Raw genomic sequence first — 23,082 nt, forward strand, 5'->3', positions numbered from 1 at the left:
TTTATCATAAATCTTCAATAATATTCCAACCGGACAATTCCGTTGTCATTAGAAAGGAAAGGGAACGGAGCTCGCGCTCACGGCCGCGCGCGATAAACAACTAAAAGCTTTCAGCTGAGCCACCTGCTTAGAGTGGTCTCATTATCTCCCCTTTCACAATAGAAGCCTGAAACTACTTTCTAAAGACTGTTGACATCTAGTGGAAGCCTTAGGAAGTGCAATCCGACCCCATAGACACAGGATATTGGAAAGGCAATCACTTAACCTCTTACATCTAGACGTTCCGCTAGCGGAACACCTGCTCCAATATCCAATGATGGGCGTGGCGCGAAATACAAACTCCTCTAAAATCCGAAAACTTCCATTTTTCAAACATATGACTATTTTACAGCATTTTAAAGACAAGACTCTCGTTAATCTAACCACACTGTCCGATTTCAAAAAGGCTTTACAACGAAAGCAAAACATTACATTATGTCAGCAGAGTACCCAGCCAGAAATAATCAGACACCCATTTTTCAAGCTAGCATATAATGTCACAAAAAACAAAACCACAGCTAAATGCAGCACTAACCTTTGATGCTCTTCATCAGATGACAACCCTAGGACATTATGTTATACAATGCATGCATGTTTTGTTCAATCAAGTTCATATTTATATCAAAAAACTGCTTTTTTACATTAGCATGTGACGTTCAGAACTAGCATACCCCCCGCAAACATCCGGTGAATGTACTAAATTACTCACGATAAACGTTCACAAAAAACATAACAATTATTTTAAGAATTATAGATACAGAACTCCTCTATGCACTCGATATGTCCGATTTTTAAAATAGCTTTTCGGTGAAAGCACATTTTGCAATATTCTCAGTAGATAGCCCAACCATCACGGCTAGCCATTTAGACACCGACCAAGTTTAGCCCTGACCAAACTCCGATTTACTATTACAAAAATTTGATTACCTTTGTTGTCTTCGTCAGAATGCACTCCCAGGACTGCTACTTCAATAACAAATGTTGGTTTGGTCCAAAATAATCCATCGTTATATCCAAATAGCGGCGTTTTGTTCGTGCGTTCTAGACACTATCCGAAGTGTAAATAAGGGTCACGAGCATGGCGCAATTCGTGACAAAAGATTTCTAAATATTCCATTACTGTACTTCGAAGCATGTCAACCGCTGTTTAAAATCCATTTTTATGGCATTTTTCTCGTAAAAAAGCGATAATATTCCGACCGGGAATCTGCATTTAGGTAAACAGAGGAAAGAAAACAAAGCTTTCGGTCGACGCGGGCACGCGCATGAGTCTCACAGTACTGTAACCAGCCACTACCCAAACGTGCTACTTTGTTTCAGCCAGAGCCTGCAAAGCCACGATTCAGCTTTTTGCCGCTTCTGAGAGCCCATGGGAGACGTAGGAAGTGTCACGTAACAGCAGAGATCCTCTGTAATGGATAGAGATGGCAAAGAAGGCCAAGAAATGGTCAGACAGGGTACTTCCTGTACAGAATCTTCTCAGGTTTTGGCCTGCCAAATGAGTTCTGTTATACTCACAGACACCATTCAAACAGTTTTAGAAACTTTGGAGTGTTTTCTATCCAAAGCTAATAATTATATGCATATTCTAGTTTCTGGGCAGGAGTAATAATCAGATTAAATCGGGTACGTTTTTTATCCGGCTGTGAAAATACTGCCCCCTATCCATAACAGGTTAAACTACAAACCTCAGATTTCCCACTTCCTGGTTGGATTTGTCTCAGGTTTTTGCCTGCCATATGAGTTCTGTTATACTCACAGACATTATTTTAACAGTTTTGGAAACTTTAGAGTGTTTCCTATCCAAATCGACAGATTTATTCCAGTTTCTTATGACAAATGTTTTTTGTTTTCAGAGGTGCAACTGCATCTAGAGTATTACAAAAGGTTAAATTGAGTTCCTCAGTTAGGTCGTTAACTGATTTTTGTCCTCTGACGTCGTTGGGTTGATGATCCTTGGTTTGGGTCTGAGCAGATTATTTGTTGCGATTGCAAACGTAATAAAATGGTGGTCCGATTGTCCAGGATTATGAGGAAAAACATTAAGATCCACAATATTTATTCCACGGGACAAAACTAGGTCCAGAGTATGACTGTGGAAGTGAGTAGGTCCGGAGACATGTTGGACAAAACCCACTGAGTCGATGATGGCTCCGAAAGCCTTTTGGAGTGGGTCTGTGGACTTTTCCATGTGAATATTAAAGTCACCAAAAATGTGAATATTATCTGCCATGACTACAAGGTCCGATAGGAATTCAGGGAACTCAGTGAGGAATGCTGTATATGGCCCAGGAGGCCTGTAAACAGTAGCTATAAAAAGTGATTGAGTAGCTGCATAGATTTCATTACTAGAAGCTCAATAGACAAAAACGTCGTTTTTTTTAAGGTAAATTGAAATTTGCTGTAGTAAATGTTAACAACACCTCCGCCTTTGCCGGATGCACGGGGGGTATGGTCACTAGTGTAACCAGGGGGTGAGGCCTCATTTAACACAGTAAACTCATCAGGCTTAAGCCATGTTTCAGTCAGGCCAATCACATCAAGATTATGATCAGTGATTAGTTCATTGACCATAACTTCCTTGGAAGTGAGGGATCTAACATTAAGTAGCCCTTTTTTGAGATGTGAGGTTTCACAATCTCTTTCAATAATGACAGGAATGGAGGAGGTCTTTGTTCCATGTTTAGTTTTGCCCAACCTAGATCGAGGCACAGACACGGTCTCAATGGGGATAGCTGAGCTGTCTACGCTGACTGTGCTAGTGGCAGACTCCACTAAGCTGGCAGGCTGGCTAACAGCCTGCTGCCTGGCCTGCACCCTATTTCATTGTGGAGCTAGGGGAGTTAGAGCCCTGTCTATGTTCATAGATAAGATGAGAGCACCCCTCCAGCTAGGATGGAGTCCGTCACTCCTCAGCAGGCCAGGCTTGGTCCTGTTTGTGGGTGAGTCCCAGACAGAGGGCCAATTATCTACAAATTCTATCTTTTGGGAGGGGCAGAAAACAGTTTTCAACCAGCGATTGAGTTGTGAGACTCTGCTGTAGAGCTCATCACTCCCCCTAACTGGGAGGGGGCCAGAGACAATTAATCGATGCCGACACATCTTTCTAGCTGATTTACACGCTGAAGCTATGTTGCGCTTGGTGACCTCTGACTGTTTCATCCTAACATCGTTGGTGCCGACGTGGATAACAATATCTCTATACTCTCTACACTCGCCAGTTTTGGCTTTAGCCAGCACCATCTTCAGATTAGCCTTAACGTCGGTAGCCCTGCCCCCTGGTAAACTGTGTATGATCGCTGGATGATTCGTTTTAAGTATAATACTGCGGGTAATGGAGTCGCCAATGACTAGGGTTTTCAATTTTGTCAGAGCTAATGGTGGGAGGCTTCAGCGTCTCAGACCCCGTAACGGGAGGAGTAGAGACCAGAGAAGTCTCGGCCTCCGACTAGCTGCTTAATGGGGAGAACCGGTTGAACGTTTCCGTCGGCTGAATGAGCGACACCAGTCCTACAGCATTTCCTTCCAGAAGCCTTGAGAACATTTTCCGGCTGCTGAGACCGTGCGAGGGAATTTATACTACTATCTGTACTTACTGGTGGCACAGACGCTGTTTCATCCTTTCCTACACTGAAATTACCCTTGCCTAACGATTGCGTCTGAAGCTGGGCTTGCAGCACAGCTATCCTCGCCGTAAGGCGATCGTTCTCCTGTATATTATGATGTACAGCGACTGCAGTTAGAAGGCATCATGTTAATGTTAATGTTAATGTTAGTACTGAGCTTCGGCTGGTGGAGGTCCTGACAAACCATGTCCAGATAAAACGTCCGGAGTGAAAAAGTTGAATGAAAAAAAGTCAAGCGAGGGAAAAACTAAAAATATAAACAGTAATTAAAAAGTAAAAACCGTCAAGTTGTCAGGTAGCAAAGTAAGGTTAGGCTGCCCAATACCATAACCCCACCTCCACCACGGGGCCCAATACCATAACCCCACCTCCACCACGGGGCCCATACCATAACCCCACCTCCACCACGGGGCCCATACCATAACCCCACCTCCACCACGGGGCCCATACCATAACCCCACCTCCACCACGGGGCCCAATACCATAACCCCACCTCCACCACGGGGCCCATACCATAACCCCACCTCCACCACGGGGCCCAATACCATAACCACACCTCCACCACGGGGCCCAATACCATAACCCCACCTCCACCACGGGGCCCATACCATAACCCCACCTCCACCACGGGGCCCATACCATAACCCCACCTCCACCACGGGGCCCATACCATAACCCCACCTCCACCACGGGGCCCATACCATAACCCCACCTCCACCACGGGGCCCATACCATAACCCCACCTCCACCATGGGGCCCAATACCATAACCCCACCTAGCTCTAGTTGGCAGTTAGGGGTTAGGGTCAAAGTAAGGTTAGCTCTAGTTGGCAGTTAGGGGTTAGGGGTTAGGGTCAAAGTAAGGTTAGCTCTAGTTGGCAGTTAGGGGTTAGGGGTTAGGGTCAAAGTAAGGTTAGCTCTAGTTGGCAGTTAGGGGTTAGGGGTTAGGGTCAAAGTAAGGTTAGCTCTAGTTGGCAGTTAGGGGTTAGGGTCAAAGTAAGGTTAGCTCTAGTTGGCAGTTAGGGGTTAGGGTCAAAGTAAGGTTAGCTCTAGTTGGCAGTTAGGGGTTACGGGTTAGGGTCAAAGTAAGGTTAGCTCTAGTTGGCCGTTAGGGGTTAGGGTCAAAGTAAGGTTAGCTCTAGTTAGCAGTTAGGGGTTAGGGTCAAAGTAAGGTTAGCTCTAGTTAGGGGTTAGGGGTTAGGGTCAAAGTAAGGTTAGCTCTAGTTGGCAGTTAGGGGTTAGGGGTTAGGGTCAAAGTAAGGTTAGCTCTAGTTGGCAGTTAGGGGTTAGGGTCAAAGTAAGGTTAGCTCTAGTTGGCAGTTAGGGGTTAGGGTCAAAGTAAGGTTAGCTCTAGTTGGCAGTTAGGGGTTAGGGTCAAAGTAAGGTTAGCTCTAGTTGGTAGTTAGGGGTTAGGGTCAAAGTAAGGTTAGCTCTAGTTGGCAGTTAGGGGTTAGGGGTTAGGGTCAAAGTAAGGTTAGCTCTAGTTGGCAGTTAGGGGTTAGGGGTTAGGGTCAAAGTAAGGTTAGCTCTAGTTGGCAGTTAGGGGTTAGGGGTTAGGGTCAAAGTAAGGTTAGCTCTAGTTGGCAGTTAGGGGTTAGGGTCAAAGTAAGGTTAGCTCTAGTTGGCAGTTAGGGGTTAGGGTCAAAGTAAGGTTAGCTCTAGTTGGCAGTTAGGGGTTAGGGTCAAAGTAAGGTTAGCTCTAGTTGGCAGTTAGGGGTTAGGGTCAAAGTAAGGTTAGCTCTAGTTGGTAGTTAGGGGTTAGGGTCAAAGTAAGGTTAGCTCTAGTTGGCAGTTAGGGGTTAGGGGTTAGGGTCAAAGTAAGGTTAGCTCTAGTTGGCAGTTAGGGGTTAGGGTCAAAGTAAGGTTAGCTCGAGTTGGCAGTTAGGGGTTAGGGTCAAAGTAAGGTTAGCTCTAGTTGGCAGTTAGGGGTTAGGGTCAAAGTAAGGTTAGCTCTAGTTGGCAGTTAGGGGTTAGGGTCAAAGTAAGGTTAGCTCTAGTTGGCAGTTAGGGGTTAGGGGTTAGGGTCAAAGTAAGGTTAGCTCTAGTTGTCAGTTAGGGGTTAGGGGTTAGGGTCAAAGTAAGGTTAGCTCTAGTTGGCAGTTAGGGGTTAGGGTCAAAGTAAGGTTAGCTCTAGTTGGCAGTTAGGGGTTAGGGTCAAAGTAAGGTTAGCTCTAGTTGGCAGTTAGGGGTTAGGGTCAAAGTAAGGTTAGCTCTAGTTGGCAGTTAGGGGTTAGGGTCAAAGTAAGGTTAGCTCTAGTTGGTAGTTAGGGGTTAGGGTCAAAGTAAGGTTAGCTCTAGTTGGCAGTTAGGGGTTAGGGGTTAGGGTCAAAGTAAGGTTAGCTCTAGTTGGCAGTTAGGGGTTAGGGTCAAAGTAAGGTTAGCTCTAGTTGGCAGTTAGGGGTTAGGGGTTAGGGTCAAAGTAAGGTTAGCTCTAGTTGGCAGTTAGGGGTTAGGGGTTAGGGTCAAAGTAAGGTTAGCTCTAGTTGGCAGTTAGGGGTTAGGGTCAAAGTAAGGTTAGCTCTAGTTGGCAGTTAGGGGTTAGGGTCAAAGTAAGGTTAGCTCTAGTTGGCAGTTAGGGGTTAGGGGTTAGGGTCAAAGTAAGGTTAGCTCTAGTTGGCAGTTAGGGGTTAGGGTCAAAGTAAGGTTAGCTCTAGTTGTCAGTTAGGGGTTAGGGTCAAAGTAAGGTTAGCTCTAGTTGGCAGTTAGGGGTTAGGGTCAAAGTAAGGTTAGCTCTAGTTGGCAGTTAGGGGTTAGGGTCAAAGTAAGGTTAGCTCTAGTTGGCAGTTAGGGGTTAGGGTCAAAGTAAGGTTAGCTCTAGTTGGCAGTTAGGGGTTAGGGTCAAAGTAAGGTTAGCTCTAGTTGGCAGTTAGGGGTTAGGGTCAAAGTAAGGTTAGCTCTAGTTGTCAGTTAGGGGTTAGGGGTTAGGGTCAAAGTAAGGTTAGCTCTAGTTGGCAGTTAGGGGTTAGGGTCAAAGTAAGGTTAGCTCTAGTTGGCAGTTAGGGGTTAGGGTTAGGGTCAAAGTAAGGTTAGCTCTAGTTGGCAGTTAGGGGTTAGGGTCAAAGTAAGGTTAGCTCTAGTTGGCAGTTAGGGGTTAGGGTCAAAGTAAGGTTAGCTCTAGTTGGCAGTTAGGGGTTAGGGTCAAAGTAAGGTTAGCTCTAGTTGGCAGTTAGGGGTTAGGGTCAAAGTAAGGTTAGCTCTAGTTGGCAGTTAGGGGTTAGGGGTTAGGGTCAAAGTAAGGTTAGCTCTAGTTAGGGGTTAGGGGTTAGGGTCAAAGTAAGGTTAGCTCTAGTTGGCAGTTAGGGGTTAGGGGTTAGGGTCAAAGTAAGGTTAGCTCTAGTTGGCAGTTAGGGGTTAGGGGTTAGGGTCAAAGTAAGGTTAGCTCTAGTTGGCAGTTAGGGGTTAGGGTCAAAGTAAGGTTAGCTCTAGTTGGCAGTTAGGGGTTAGGGGTTAGGGTCAAAGTAAGGTTAGCTCTAGTTGGTAGTTAGGGGTTAGGGTCAAAGTAAGGTTAGCTCTAGTTGGCAGTTAGGGGTTAGGGGTTAGGGTCAAAGTAAGGTTAGCTCTAGTTGGCAGTTAGGGGTTAGGGGTTAGGGTCAAAGTAAGGTTAGCTCTAGTTGGCAGTTAGGGGTTAGGGTCAAAGTAAGGTTAGCTCTAGTTGGCAGTTAGGGGTTAGGGTCAAAGTAAGGTTAGCTCTAGTTGGCAGTTAGGGGTTAGGGTCAAAGTAAGGTTAGCTCTAGTTGGCAGTTAGGGGTTAGGGTCAAAGTAAGGTTAGCTCTAGTTGGCAGTTAGGGGTTAGGGTCAAAGTAAGGTTAGCTCTAGTTGGTAGTTAGGGGTTAGGGTCAAAGTAAGGTTAGCTCTAGTTGGCAGTTAGGGGTTAGGGGTTAGGGTCAAAGTAAGGTTAGCTCTAGTTGGCAGTTAGGGGTTAGGGGTTAGGGTCAAAGTAAGGTTAGCTCTAGTTGGCAGTTAGGGGTTAGGGTCAAAGTAAGGTTAGCTCTAGTTGGCAGTTAGGGGTTAGGGTCAAAGTAAGGTTAGCTCTAGTTGGCAGTTAGGGGTTAGGGTCAAAGTAAGGTTAGCTCTAGTTGGCAGTTAGGGTTAGGGTCAAAGTAAGGTTAGCTCTAGTTGGCAGTTAGGGGTTAGGGTCAAAGTAAGGTTAGCTCTAGTTGGCAGTTAGGGGTTAGGGGTTAGGGTCAAAGTAAGGTTAGCTCTAGTTGGCAGTTAGGGGTTAGGGGTTAGGGTCAAAGTAAGGTTAGCTCTAGTTGGCAGTTAGGGGTTAGGGTCAAAGTAAGGTTAGCTCTAGTTGGCAGTTAGGGGTTAGGGTCAAAGTAAGGTTAGCTCGAGTTGGCAGTTAGGGGTTAGGGTCAAAGTAAGGTTAGCTCTAGTTGGCAGTTCGGGGTTAGGGGCAAAGTAAGGTTAGCTCTAGTTGGCAGTTAGGGGTTAGGGGTTAGGGTCAAAGTAAGGTTAGCTCTAGTTGGCATATCGGAAATGAGCAAGCAGCAAGCGCAAGCAAGATGACAGGGGCTTTGCGTTGAGAGCCACTAATATCTAACAATTCACAACAAAACACAAATCTAAAAGAAAAATAATGGAATTAAGAAATATATAAATATTAGGACGAGAAATGTCGGAGTGTAAATATATACAGTACCAGTCAAAGGTGTGGACACTCCTACTCATTCATTTTTTTCTTTATTTTTTACTATTTTCTACATTGTAGAATAATAGTGAAAACATCACAACTATGAAATTACAGATGTGGAATCATGTAGTAACCAAAAAAGTGTTAAACAAATCAAAATATATTTGAGATTCTTCAAAGTAGCCACTCTGGGCATTCTCTCAACCAGCTTCACCTGGAATGCTTTTGCAACAATCTTGAAGGAGTTCCCACATTGTCACGGTCGTCGTCGGTAATGGAGGACCAAAATGCCGCAGGTATGTGTAAACTCATCTTCTTTATTATATTGAAAGAAGGAAAACCCAAAATAAACACGTATACAAACGAAACACACCGACAATAAACAGTCCTGTAAGGCTTGATGCTATACACGGAACAATCTCCCACAATTAAACAGACAAACACACCCAACTAATATAGGACTTCCAATCAAAGGCAACACCACACAGCTGCCTTCAATTGGAAGTCCACCCCAATTAACCAAACATAGACATACAACCAACTAGATCAACATAGAAATACGTAAACATGGAACAGTGCCCAAAAACCCCGGAATACTTAAATCAAATGCCCTTTTTAGAAAAACACCACCCCTAACCACATAAAACAAATACCCTCTGCCACGTCCTGACCAAACTACAATACCAATTAACCCTTATACTGGCCAGGACGTGACACACATATACTGAGCACTTGTTGGCTGCTTTTCCTTCACTCTGCGGTCCAACTCATCCCAAACCATCTCAATTGGGTTGAGGTCGGATGATTGTGGAGGCCAGGTCATCTGATGCAACACTCCATCACTCTCCTTCTTGGTCAAATAGCCCTTACACAGCCTGGAGGTGTGTTTTGGGTCATTGTCCTGTGGAAAAACAAATGATAGTCCCACTAAGCCCGAACCAGATGGGATGGCGTATCGCTGCAGAATGCTGTGGTAGCCATGCTGGTTAAGTGTGCCTTGATTTCTAAATAAATCACACAGTGTCACCAGCAAAGCACCATCACACTTCCTCCTCCATGCTTCACAGTGGGAACCACACATGCGGAGATCATCCGTTCACCTACTCTGTGTGGGAACCAAAAAATCATCAGACCAAAGGACAGATTTCCACCGGTCTAATGTCCATTGCTCGTGTTTCTTGGCCCAAGCAAGTCTCTTCTTCTGTTTGTGTCCTTTAGTAGTGGTTTCTTTGCAGAAATTCGACCATGAAGGCCTGATTCACACAGTCTCCTCGGAACAGTTGTCACAACCTTGTCACAACACAACTGATTGGCTCAAGCATTTTAAGAAGGTGACTACCTCATGAAGCTGGTTGAGAGAATGCCAAGAGTTTGCAAAGCAGTCATCAAGTTACTACTTTGAAGAATCTCAAATATAAAATATATTTAGATTTGTTTAACACTTTTTTGGTTACTACATGATTCCATGTGTGTCACATAGAGTAGGCTAAACTGAATACAACAGGTGTAGACCTCACAGTGAAATGCTGAATACAACAGGGGTCGACCTCCCAGTTAAATGCTGATTACAACAGGTGTAGGTAGACCTTACAGTTAAATGCTTACTGACAAGCCCTTAACCAACAATGCAGGTTTAAGAAAAGTAAGTGTTAAGTCATTTAAAAAAAAAATAAAAGTCACAAATAATTAAGGAGCAGCAGTAAAATAACAATAACGAGACTATATACAGGGGTACCGGTACAGAGTCAATGAGGAGGCTATATACAGGGGGTACCAGTACAGAGTCAATGTGGAGGCTATATACAGGGGGGTACCGGTACTGAGTCAATGTGTAGGGGCACCGGTTAGTCAAGGTAATTGACGTAATATGTACATGTAGGTAGAGTTAAAGTGACTATGCATAGATAATAACAGAGTAGCAGCGATGTAAAAGAGGGGGGGGCGGGGGCAATGCAAATAATGTAGGTAGCCATTTGATTAGCTGTTCAGGAGTCTTACGGCTTGAAGCTGTTAAGAAGCCTCTTAGACCTAGACTTACATTTTTTACATTTTAGTCATTTAGCAGACGCTCTTATCCAGAGCGACTTACAGTAGTGAATACATACATATCATACATTTATTTTTATTATTATTTTTTTTTTTTTGTACTGGCCCCCCGTGGGAATCGAACCCACAACCCTGGCGTTGCACACACCATGCTCTACCAACTGAGCCACAGGGAAGGCTTGGCACTCCGGTACCGCTTGCCTTGCAGTAGCAGAGAGACTGGAGTCTTTGACAATTTTTTGGGCCTTCCTCTGACACCGCCTAGTATATAGGTCCTGGATGACAGGAAGCTTGGCCCCAGTGATGTACTGGGCCGTTCGCACTACCCTCTGTAGCGCCTTGCGGTCGGAGGCCGAGCAGTTGCCGTAACAGGCAGTGATGCAACCAGCCAGGATGCTCTCGATGGTGCAACTGTAGAAATTTTTGAGAATCTGAGGACCCATGCCAAATATTTTTAGTCTCCTGTTGGGGAAAAGGCTTTGTTGTTTCCTCTTCACGACTGTCTTGGTGTGTTTTGTACCATGATAGTTTGTTGTTGATGTGGACACAAAGAAACTTGAAGCTCTCAACCTGCTTCACTGCAGCCCCGTCGATGAGAATGGGAGGTTGTTGTCCTGGTACCACAATCCTTTTCTTGTAGTCCACAATCATCTCTTTTGTCTTGATCATGTTGAGGTTGTTGTCCTGGTACCACACGGCCAGGTCTCTGACCTACTCCCTATAGGCTGTCTTATCGTTGTCGGTGATCAGACCTAATACTGTTGTGTTGTCTGAAAACGTAATGATTGAGTTGGAGGCGTGCCTGGCCATGCAGTCATGAGTGAACAGGAGTGGACTGAGCACGCACCCTTGTGGGGCCCCTGTGTTGAGGAATAGTGAAGTGGACCTGTTGTTTCCTACCTTCACCACCTGGTGGCGGCCCATCAGGAAGTCCAGGACCCAGTTGCAGAGGGTGGGTTTCAGACCTAGGGCCCCTGAGCTTAATGATGAGCTTGTAGGGGACTATGGTGTTGAAGGCTGAGCTGAAGTCAATGAACAGCATTCTTACCTAGGTATTCCTCTTGTCCAGATGGGATAGGGCAGTGTACAATACGATGGCGATTGCATCGTCTGTGGATCTATTGGGGCGGTATGCAAATTGTAGTGGGTCTAGGGTGCCTCTCAAAGCACGTCATGATGACAGAAGTGAGTGTAAATGGGGCGATAGGCACTTAGTTCAGTTACCTTTTGTTTTTCTTGGGTACAGGAACGATGGTGGACATATTGATGCAAGTGGGGACAGCAGACTGGGATAGGGAGAGATTGAATATATCTGTAAACACTCCAACCAGCTGGTCTGCGCATTCTCTGAGGACGCGGCTAGGGATGCCTTCTGGGCCGGCAGCCTTGCGAGGGTTAACACTCTTAAGCGTCTTACTCACATTGGCCATGCAGAACGAGAGCCCACAGTCTTCGGGAGTGGCCCGCGTCGGTGGCACTGTGTTATCCTCAAAGCAAGTGAAGAAGGAGTTTAGCTTGCCCGGGAGCATGACGTCGGTGTCCGCGAAGTGGCTGGTTTTCCCTTTGTAATCCGTGATTGTCTGGAGTCTCTGCCTCTTAGGTCTTGTGTCTGAGCCGTTGAATTGCCACTCCACTTTATCTCTATACTGACGTTTTGCCTGTTTTTTTTATTGCCTTACGGACTGTTTGTATTCAACCATGTTCTCAGTCTCCGTTAAATGCACTTGTTAGCGCTTTCAGTTTCGCGCGAATGCTGCCATCTATCCACGGTTTCTGGTTTGGGTAGGTTTTAATAGTCACAGTGGGAACAACATCCCCTATACACTTCCTGATGAACTCAGTCACTGTCAGTGTATACGTCAATGTTATTCTCAGAAGAAAACCCGGAGTGTTTTACTTGCTATATTGTATTTACTTCGCCACCATGGCCTTTTTATTGCCTTTACCTCCCTTACCTCACCTCATTTACTCACAATGTATATAGACTTATTTTTCTACTGTATTATTGACTGTATGTTTGTTTTACTCCATGTGTATCTCTGTGTTGTTGTATGTTGTCGAGCTGCTTTGCTTTATCTTGGCCAGGTCGCAATTGTAAATGAGGACTTGTTCTCAACTAGACACCTGGTTAAATAAAGGTGAAATACATACAAATAAATAAAAAATCTTGAATGTTATTTTGTAGTAGTGTTGTCTGGAGGATGTCTGAGGGTTAGTCAGGTTGTAGTCAGGTTGTAGTAGTGTTGTTGTCAGGTTGTAGTAGTGTTGTTGTCAGGTTGTGGTAGTGTTGTTGTCAGGTTGTAGTAGTGTTGTTGTCAGGTTGTAGTAGTGTTGTTGTCAGGTTGTAGTAGTGTTGTTGTCAGGAGGATGTCTGAGGGTTAGTCAGGTTGTAGTAGTGTTGTTGTAGTAGTGTTGTTGTCAGGTTGTAGTAGTGTTGTTGTCAGGTTGTAGTAGTGTTGTTGTCAGGAGGATGTCTGAGTCAGGTTGTAGTAGTGTTGTTGTCAGGAGGATGTCTGAGGGTTAGTCAGGTTGTAGTAGTGTTGTTGTCAGGAGGATGTCTGAGGGTTGTCAGGTTGTAGTAGTGTTGTTGTCAGGTTGTAGTAGTGTTGTTGTCAGGTTGTAGTAGTGTTGTTGTCAGGTTGTAGTAGTGTTGTTGTCAGGTTGTAGTAGTGTTGTCAGGTTGTAGTAGTGTTGTTGTCAGGTTGTAGTAGTGTTGTAGTCAGGTTGTAGTAGTGTTGTTGTCAGGTTGTAGTAGTGTTGTTGTAGTAGTGTTGTAGTCAGGTTGTAGTAGTGTTGTTGTCAGGTTGTAGTAGTGTTGTTGTAGTAGTGTTGTAGTCAGGTTGTAGTAGTGTTGTTGTCAGGTTGTAGTAGTGTTGTTGTCAGGTTGTAGTAGTGTTGTTGTAGTAGTGTTGTAGTCAGGTTGTAGTAGTGTTGTTGTCAGGTTGTAGTAGTGTTGTTGTCAGGAGGATGTCTGAGGGTTAGTCAGGTTGTAGTAGTGTTGTTGTCAGGTTGTAGTAGTGTTGTTGTCAGGTTGTAGTAGTGTTGTTGTCAGGTTGTAGTAGTGTTGTCTGGAGGATGTCTGAGGGTTAGTCAGGTTGTAGTAGTGTTGTTGTCAGGTTGTAGTAGTGTTGTTGTCAGGTTGTAGTAGTGTTGTTGTAGTAGTGTTGTTGTCAGGAGGATGTCTGAGGGTTAGTCAGGTTGTAGTAGTGTTGTAGTCAGGTTGTAGTAGTGTTGTTGTCAGGTTGTAGTAGTGTTGTCTGGAGGATGTCTGAGGGTTAGTCAGATTGTAGTAGTGTTGTTGTCAGGTTGTAGTAGTGTTGTTGTCAGGTTGTAGTAGTGTTGTTGTCAGGTTGTAGTAGTGTTGTCTGGAGGATGTCTGAGGGTTAGTCAGGTTGTAGTAGTGTTGTTGTCAGGTTGTAGTAGTGTTGTTGTCAGGTTGTAGTAGTGTTGTTGTCAGGTTGTAGTAGTGTTGTTGTAGTAGTGTTGTTGTCAGGAGGATGTCTGAGGGTTAGTCAGGTTGTAGTAGTGTTGTAGTCAGGTTGTAGTAGTGTTGTTGTCAGGTTGTAGTAGTGTTGTTGTCAGGTTGTAGTAGTGTTGTTGTCAGGTTGTAGTAGTGTTGTTGTCAGGTTGTAGTAGTGTTGTTGTCAGGAGGATATATAATGTTGCCTGTTAGTTGTTTTTGTTGTGTGTTGGTTTCACTTAGGTTGTGACAGGAATGTATTCGTTATTCTACGGTTGTAAGAATGTTGTATGGTTGTTGTTCTAAGGTTGTTACAGTGTAGTGTTGTGTATTGGTTATTCTAAGGTTGTTACAGTGTTGTGTATTGGTTATTCTAAGGTTGTTACAGTGTTGTGTATTGGTTATTCTAAGGTTGTTACAGTGTTGTGTATTGGTTATTCTAAGGTTGTAACAGTGTTGTGTATTGGTTATTCTAAGGTTTTCTGCTGTAATGTGTATGTTTTGTATTGGTTATTCTAAGGTTGTAACAGTGTTGTGTATTGGTTATTCTAAGGTTGTAACAGTGTTGTGTATTGGTTATTCTAAGGTTGTAACAGTGTTGTGTATTGGTTATTCTAAGGTTGTGACAATGTTGTGTATTGGGTTTTTGTATAAGTAGTAACAATTATGATTTGTTGTTGTCAGGCGCCTGGCTCGGTCCACCCTTTTACTCATCCCCCTCTTCGGGATCCACTACACTGTGTTTGCCTTCTCACCAGAGGACGTCAGCAAGAACGAGAGGCTGGTGTTTGAGCTGGGCCTGGGATCTTTCCAGGTAACACACTCGCTTCTAAGACTTAAATCAAATGGTATTTGTCACGTACACATGGTTAGCAGGTGTTAATGCGAGTGTAGCGAAATGCTTGTGCTTCTAGTTTTCGACCGTGCAGTAATATCTAACAAGTAATCTAACAATTTCACAACAACTACCTTATACACACACATCTAAAGGGGTGAATGAGAATATGTACATATAAATATATGAATGAGTGATGGCCGAACGGCATAGGCAAGATGCAGTAGATGGTATAGAGTACAGTATATACATATGAGATGAGTAATGTAGGGTATGAGAACATTATATGTGGGTTAGTGTGATAACAGTAACTCTGAGAGCATTGTTGAAAAGTCCAATCGAACTGCTCATCTCTCCTCTCTTCTTCTTTTCCTTTCCAGGGTTTTGTTGTGGCTGTCCTCTATTGTTTTCTCAATGGAGAGGTAGGAGGCTTCTTTACCCTCTCTAGACATGGCATCTGATGGGAATGTTGATTATAGCCCAGTGTCATTAAGAATAACTGCCTAGTGGACTAGACTGTTTACATTATAACTCTGTTATTGTTTAGGAACCACCAAGTGGACTAGACCGTTAATAACTCTGTTATTGTCTGTTATTCCAGGTGCAGTCTGAGATCAAGAGGAAGTGGCATAGCTGGAGGAGGAACCGGTATTTTGCCGTGAATCTGAAGCACCAGCAGCGCCACCCGTCCCTGGTCAGCAGCGCGGCCAACGGGGGAACACAGCTCTCCATGCTCAGTTCCAAGAGCTCCTCCGCCTTACAGATACGCATGGGGGGCCCCCTGGCCGAGACGCCGTCCACACTCAGCCTGCCCACCTGATTGGCTGAGACACCTAGCTGAGACCTCGCCCACCCTTAAGCAGAACACCTGATTGGCTGAGACCCCACTGGCCCACCGGATTGTGTAATTGGCTCAGACCCCTCACCAACCAATTATCTTCCCAGACAATTCAGATCCATGTTCTTTATCTTTAGAAAAGAAGAAGAGTTGATGCTCTTTTACAACTAATATGTTCAAACAGAGTAACTAACTCCTCCCACTAGCCAGGCTCCTCCCATAGAGTAACTCCTCCCACTAGCCAGGCTCCTCCCATAGAGTAACACCTCCCACTAGCCAGGCTCCTCCAATAGAGTAACTAACTCCTCCCACTAGCCAGGCTCCTCCCATAGAGTAACTCCTCCCACTAGCCAGGCTCCTCCCATAGAGTAACACCTCCCACTAGCCAGGCTCCTCCCATAGAGTAACACCTCCCACTAGCCAGGCTCCTCCCATAGAGTAACACCTCCCACTAGCCAGGCTCCTCCCATAGAGTAACTCCTCCCACTAGCCAGGCTCCTCCCATAGAGTAACTCCTCCCACTAGCCAGGCTCCTCCCATAGAGTAACTAACTCCTCCCACTAGCCAGGCTCCTCCCATAGAGTAACACCTCCCACTAGCCAGGCTCCTCCCATAGAGTAACTCCTCCCACTAGCCAGGCTCCTCCCATAGAGTAACTCCTCCCACTAGCCAGGCTCCTCCCATAGAGTAACTCCTCCCACTAGCCAGGCTCTCTCATAGAGTAACTAACTCCTCCCACTAGCCAGGCTCCTCCCATAGAGTAACTAACTCCTCCCACTAGCCAGGCTCCTCCCATAGAGTAACTAACTCCTCCCACTAGCCAGGCTCCTCCCATAGAGTAACTAACTCCTCCCACCAGCCAGGCTCCTCCCATAGAGTAACTAACTCCTCCCACTATCCAGGCTCCTCCCATAGAGTAACTAACTCCTCCCACTAGCCAGGCTCCTCCCATAGAGTAACTAACTCCTCCCACTAGTCAGGCTCCTCCCATAGAGTAACTAACTCCTCCCACTAGTCAGGCTCCTCCCATAGAGTAACTAACTCCTCCCACTAGCCAGGCTCTCTCATAGAGTAACTAACTCCTCCCACTAGCCAGGCCCCTCCCATAGAGTAACTAACTCCTCCCACTAGCCAGGCTCCTCCCATAGAGTAACTAACTCCTCCCACTAGCCAGGCCCCTCCCATAGAGTAACTAACTCCTCCCACTAGCCAGGCTCCTCCCATAGAGTAACTAACTCCTCCCACTAGCCAGGCCCCTCCCATAGAGTAACTAACTCCTCCCACTAGCCAGGCTCTCTCATATAATGTGAGATTAATGTATTCTTTGACATGAACAATATATTCACCAAATAATGTCAATATTGGGGGGGGGGGAAATTGTAAAATGTGATGCCATATTGTGTCTTTCGCTGTTATTCTACATCATGTAGTGCCATACAGGTTGTCTCCTCTGACACAGAGCCATATACACAGTATATTTCCAGAGCCATATACACAGTATATCTCCAGAGCCATATATTTAATGGGGTTCTAACATGGCTGTTATAGAATGTTGTTGTGTCATGTTAATGTGGTTCTAACATGGCTGTTATAGAATGTTGTCGTGTCATGTTAATGGGGTTCTAACATGGCTGTTATAGAATGTTGTAGTGCCATGTTAATGGGGTTCTAACATGGCTGCTATAGAATGTTGTAGTGTCCTGTTAATGGGGTTCTAACATGGCTGTTATAGAATGTTGTAGTGCCATGTTAATGGGGTTCTAACATGGCTGCTATAGAATGTTGTAGTGCCATGTTAATGGGGTTCTAACATGGCTGCTATAGAATGTTGTCGTGTCATGTTAATGAATAGTTAACATGGCTGTTATAGAATGTTGTAGTGTCATGTTAATGGGGGTCTAACATGGCTGTTATAGAATGTTGTTATGTTAATGAGCTCTAACATGGCTGTTGTAGAATGTTTTAGTGTCATGTTAATGGGGGTCTAACATGGCTGCTATAGAATGTTGTCATGTTAATGGGGGTTCTAACATGGCTGCTATAGAATGTTGTAGTGTCATGTTAATGGGGTTCTAACATGGCTGCTATAGAATGTTGTCATGTTAATGGGGTTCTAACATGGCTGCTATAGAATGTTGTCATGTTAATGGGGTTCTAACATGGATGTTATAGAATGTTGTAGTGTCATGTTAATGGGGTTCTAACATGGATGTTATAGAATGTTGTAGTGTCATGTTAATGGGGTTCTAACATGGATGTTATAGAATGTTGTAGTGTCGTGTTAATGGGGTTCTAACATGGCTGTTATAGAATGTTGTAGTGTCGTGTTAATGGGGTTCTAACATGGCTGTTATAGAATGTTGTTGTGTCATGTTAATGGGGGTTCTAACATGGCTGTTATAGAATGTTGTAGTGTCATGTTAATGGGGTTCTAACATGGCTGTTATAGAATGTTGTCATGTTAATGGGGTTCTAACATGGCTGTTTCTAATGTTGTAGTGTCGTGTTAATGGGGTTGTAACATGGCTGTTATAGAATGTTGTCATGTTAATGGGGTTCTAACATGGCTGTTATAGAATGTTGTCATGTTAATGGGGTTCTAACATGGCTGTTTCTAATGTTGTAGTGTCGTGTTAATGGGGTTCTAACATGGCTGTTATAGAATGTTGTCATGTTAATGGGGTTCTAACATGGCTGTTATAGAATGTCATAATGCAGAAACCTTGATTGCGCTAACTCTCTACAATGTAAATGCATGGCTATAACTCTCTACAATGTAAATGCATGTCTCTAACTCTCTACATTCTAAATGCATAGCTCTAACTCTCTACAATGTAAATGCATGGCTATAACTCTCGACAATGTAAATGCATGGCTATAACTCTCTACATTGTAAATGCATGTCTCTAACTCTCTACAATGTAAATGCATGGCTATAACTCTCTACAATGTAAATACATGGCTCTGGATATTTATATCTATGACCAGGCTTCAGAGAGACCAGCTATAGCTCTGATATGACCAGGCTCCAGAGAGACCAGCTATAGCTCTGATATGACCAGGCTCCAGAGAGACCAGCTATAGCTCTGATATGACCAGGCTCCAGAGAGACCAGCTATAGCTCTGATATGACCAGGCTCCAGAGAGACCAGCTATAGCTCTGATATGACCAGGCTCCAGAGAGACCAGCTATAGCTCTGATATGACCAGGCTCCAGAGAGACCAGCTATAGCTCTGATATGACCAGGCTCCAGAGAGACCAACCAGATCTCAGACATGTCTGTAAAACGCTTCAGTAACTATTTTTAACGTAGATGCTTTATGTCTTTGATAAATAAGGTGGTGAAATGTGGTCCTTTATTTTCTATATCAGCCATCAGTACACAGTATGTCAACACAATGAAAACAGCTCATGGATCAATGTGGACAAAACTGTAAGAACACCTGCTCTTTCCATGACAAACTGACCAGGTGAATCCAGGTGAAAGCTATGATCCCTTATTGATGTCACTTGTTAAATCCACTTCAATCAGTGTAGATGAAGGGGAGGAGACAGGTTAAAGAAGGATTTTTAAGCCTTGAGGCATGGATTGTGTGTTTGTGTCATTCAGAGGGTGAATGGGTAAGACTAAATATTTAAGAGCCTTTGAACGGGGTGTGGTAGTATGTGCCAGGCGCACCGGTTTGAGTGTGTCAAGAACTGCAACGCTGCTGGGTTTTTCACGCTCAACAGTTTCCCGTGTGTATCAAGAAACGGTCCACCACCCGAAGGACATCCAGCCAACTGGACACAACTGTGGGGAAGCATTGGAGTCAACATGGGGCCAGCATCCCTGTGGAACGATTTCAACGCCTTGTAGATTCCATGCCCCGACGAATTGAGGCTGTTCTGAGGGCAAAAGGAGGTGCAACTCAATATTAGGAAGGTGTTCATAATGTTTTGTTTACTCAGTGTAGTATGTAATAGCTGTTTTTGCTGCTTTGTTATGATGTGGTGTTATGATGATTTCAATCAGCGGCGTTAATAAGGACGAAACAAGACGGCGTTGACGAATGGTTGAAAGCAGCGGGGAAGGCTGTGTTCATTTCCTGGTAATTTTCAGACGAATCTCCGTGTTGAATCACCAGCTTTTATTCGACACCCAGCAGGTGATCTGCTGGACACAGCCGCCGTTCGTTAGGATGTGTGTTGTCCTTCATGATGACATTTCATCTAAGGAACTGGAGTCCTGATCTGTGGAGTTCATCCTGTATTATTTAAGATGGAAATATAAAACATCCTTCCTCTCTTTCTCTTCTACTCTCAAATAGAAATATGGTTTTAGCATTTATGTTTTATAATATCAAGCTCTTTCTTTCTTAAAAAAAAAAAAGATTTTTATAGAGGAGACCAGGTTGTCCAAATGTATTTTCTTTAATTCGACATTTATAGATTCCCATTCCAAAGTGCCTGTTGGTCACCATAGGACAGAAGGCTGTTGGTCACCATAGGACTGAAGGCTGTTGGTCACCATAGGACAGAAGGCTGTTGGTCACCATAGGACAGAAGGCTGTTGGTCACCATAGGACAGAAGGCTGTTGGTCACCATAGGGCTGTTGGTCACCATAGGGCTGTTGGTCACCATAGGGCTGTTGGTCACCATAGGGCTGAAGGCTGTTGGTCACCACAGGACAGAAGGCTGTTGGTCACCATAGGGCTGAAGGCTGTTGGTCACCACAGGACTGAAGGCTGTTGGTCACCATAGGGCTGTTGGTCACCATAGGACTGAAGGCTGTTGGTCACCATAGGACAGAAGGCTGTTGGTCACCACAGGACAGAAGGCTGTTGGTCACCATAGGACAGAAGGCTGTTGGTCACCATAGGACTGAAGGCTGTTGGTCACCACAGGACAGAAGGCTGTTGGTCACCATAGGACAGAAGGCTGTTGGTCACCATAGGACAGAAGGCTGTTGGTCACCATAGGACAGAAGGCTGTTGGTCACCATACGACAGAAGGCTGTTGGTCACCACAGGACAGAAGGCTGTTGGTCACCACAGGACAGAAGGCTGTTGGTCACCATAGGACAGAAGGCTGTTGGTCACCATAGGGCTGTTGGTCACCACAGGACTGAAGGCTGTTGGTCACCATAGGGCTGTTGGTCACCATAGGACAGAAGGCTGTTGGTCACCATAGGACAGAAGGCTGTTGGTCACCATACGGCAGAAGGCTGTTGGTCACCATAGGACAGAAGGCTGTTGGTCACCACAGGACAGAAGGCTGTTGGTCACCATAGGACAGAAGGCTGTTGGTCACCACAGGACAGAAGGCTGTTGGTCACCATAGGACAGAAGGCTGTTGGTCACCATACGACAGAAGGCTGTTGGTCACCATACGGCAGAAGGCTGTTGGTCACCATAGGACAGAAGGCTGTTGGTCACCATAGGACAGAAGGCTTTGGTCACCATAGGACAGAAGGCTGTTGGTCACCACAGGACAGAAGGCTGTTGGTCACCATAGGACAGAAGGCTGTTGGTCACCACAGGACAGAAGGCTGTTGGTCACCATAGGACAGAAGGCTGTTGGTCACCACAGGACAGAAGGCTGTTGGTCACCATACGACAGAAGGCTGTTGGTCACCATAGGGCTGTTGGTCACCACAGGACAGAAGGCTGTTGGTCACCACAGGACAGAAGGCTGTTGGTCACCATAGGACAGAAGGCTGTTGGTCACCATAGGACAGAAGGCTGTTGGTCACCATAGGACAGAAGGCTGTTGGTCACCATAGGACAGAAGGCTGTTGGTCACCATAGGGCTGTTGGTCACCACAGGACAGAAGGCTGTTGGTCACCATAGGACAGAAGGCTGTTGGTCACCATAGGACAGAAGGCTGTTGGTCACCATAGGACTGAAGGCTGTTGGTCACCATAGGACAGAAGGCTGTTGGTCACCACAGGACAGAAGGCTGTTGGTCACCATAGGACAGAAGGCTGTTGGTCACCACAGGACAGAAGGCTGTTGGTCACCACAGGACAGAAGGCTGTTGGTCACCATAGGACAGAAGGCTGTTGGTCACCATAGGACAGAAGGCTGTTGGTCACCACAGGACAGAAGGCTGTTGGTCACCATAGGACAGAAGGCTGTTGGTCACCATAGGACAGAAGGCTGTTGGTCACCATAGGGCTGTTGGTCACCACAGGACAGAAGGCTGTTGGTCACCATAGGACAGAAGGCTGTTGGTCACCATAGGACAGAAGGCTGTTGGTCACCATAGGGCTGTTGGTCACCACAGGACAGAAGGCTGTTGGTCACCATAGGGCTGTTGGTCACCACAGGACAGAAGGCTGTTGGTCACCATAGGACAGAAGGCTGTTGGTCACCACAGGACAGAAGGCTGCTGGTCACCATAGGACAGAAGGCTGTTGGTCACCATAGGACAGAAGGCTGTTGGTCACCACAGGACAGAAGGCTGTTGGTCACCATACGGCAGAAGGCTGTTGGTCACCATAGGGCTGTTGGTCACCATAGGACAGAAGGCTGTTGGTCACCATAGGACAGAAGGCTGTTGGTCACCATACGGCAGAAGGCTGTTGGTCACCATAGGACAGAAGGCTGTTGGTCACCACAGGACAGAAGGCTGTTGGTCACCACAGGACAGAAGGCTGTTGGTCACCATAGGGCTGTTGGTCACCACAGGACAGAAGGCTGTTGGTCACCATAGGACAGAAGGCTGTTGGTCACCATAGGACAGAAGGCTGTTGGTCACCATAGGACTGAAGGCTGTTGGTCACCATACGACAGAAGGCTGTTGGTCACCACAGGACAGAAGGCTGTTGGTCACCATAGGGCTGTTGGTCACCATAGGGCTGTTGGTCACCATAGGACATAAGGCTGTTGGTCACCATAGGACAGAAGGCTGTTGGTCACCATAGGACAGAAGGCTGTTGGTCACCATAGGACAGAAGGCTGTTGGTCACCACAGGACAGAAGGCTGTTGGTCACCATAGGACAGAAGGCTGTTGGTCACCATAGGACAGAAGGCTGTTGGTCACCATAGGGCTGTTGGTCACCATACGACAGAAGGCTGTTGGTCACCACAGGACAGAAGGCTGTTGGTCACCATAGGACAGAAGGCTGTTGGTCACCATAGGACAGAAGGCTGTTGGTCACCATAGGACAGAAGGCTGTTGGTCACCACAGGACAGAAGGCTGTTGGTCACCATAGGACAGAAGGCTGTTGGTCACCACAGGACAGAAGGCTGTTGGTCACCATAGGACAGAAGGCTGTTGGTCACCATAGGACAGAAGGCTGTTGGTCACCATAGGACAGAAGGCTGTTGGTCACCACAGGACAGAAGGCTGTTGGTCACCATACGACAGAAGGCTGTTGGTCACCACAGGACAGAAGGCTGTTGGTCACCATAGGACAGAAGGCTGTTGGTCACCATAGGGCTGTTGGTCACCACAGGACAGAAGGCTGTTGGTCACCATAGGACTGAAGGCTGTTGGTCACCATAGGACTGAAGGCTGTTGGTCACCACAGGACAGAAGGCTGTTGGTCACCATAGGACAGAAGGCTGTTGGTCACCATAGGACAGAAGGCTGTTGGTCACCATAGGACAGAAGGC

At 45.7% G+C, this 23,082-nt stretch overlaps 1 protein-coding gene across 2 annotated transcripts in view; it reads left to right on the top strand.

Annotated features, from left to right (window-relative positions):
• The window catches only part of LOC106591847 (pituitary adenylate cyclase-activating polypeptide type I receptor), a 116,033-nt gene extending 98,934 nt beyond the window's left edge, over positions 1 to 17,099 (top strand). For both annotated transcript variants that reach the window (XM_045714366.1, XM_045714367.1), the window contains 3 exons: positions 14,488 to 14,617; positions 15,019 to 15,060; positions 15,240 to 17,099. In XM_045714366.1, the coding sequence (XP_045570322.1) occupies positions 14,488 to 14,617; positions 15,019 to 15,060; positions 15,240 to 15,458 (391 nt within the window). In that variant the 3' untranslated portion in view covers positions 15,459 to 17,099. The remainder of the gene's footprint in view (positions 1 to 14,487; positions 14,618 to 15,018; positions 15,061 to 15,239) is intronic.
• Positions 17,100 to 23,082: the final 5,983 nt, after the last annotated feature.

Source organism: Salmo salar, chromosome ssa03 (assembly GCF_905237065.1).
Source record: "Salmo salar chromosome ssa03, Ssal_v3.1, whole genome shotgun sequence".
Classification (NCBI taxonomy): Eukaryota; Metazoa; Chordata; class Actinopteri; order Salmoniformes; family Salmonidae; genus Salmo; species Salmo salar.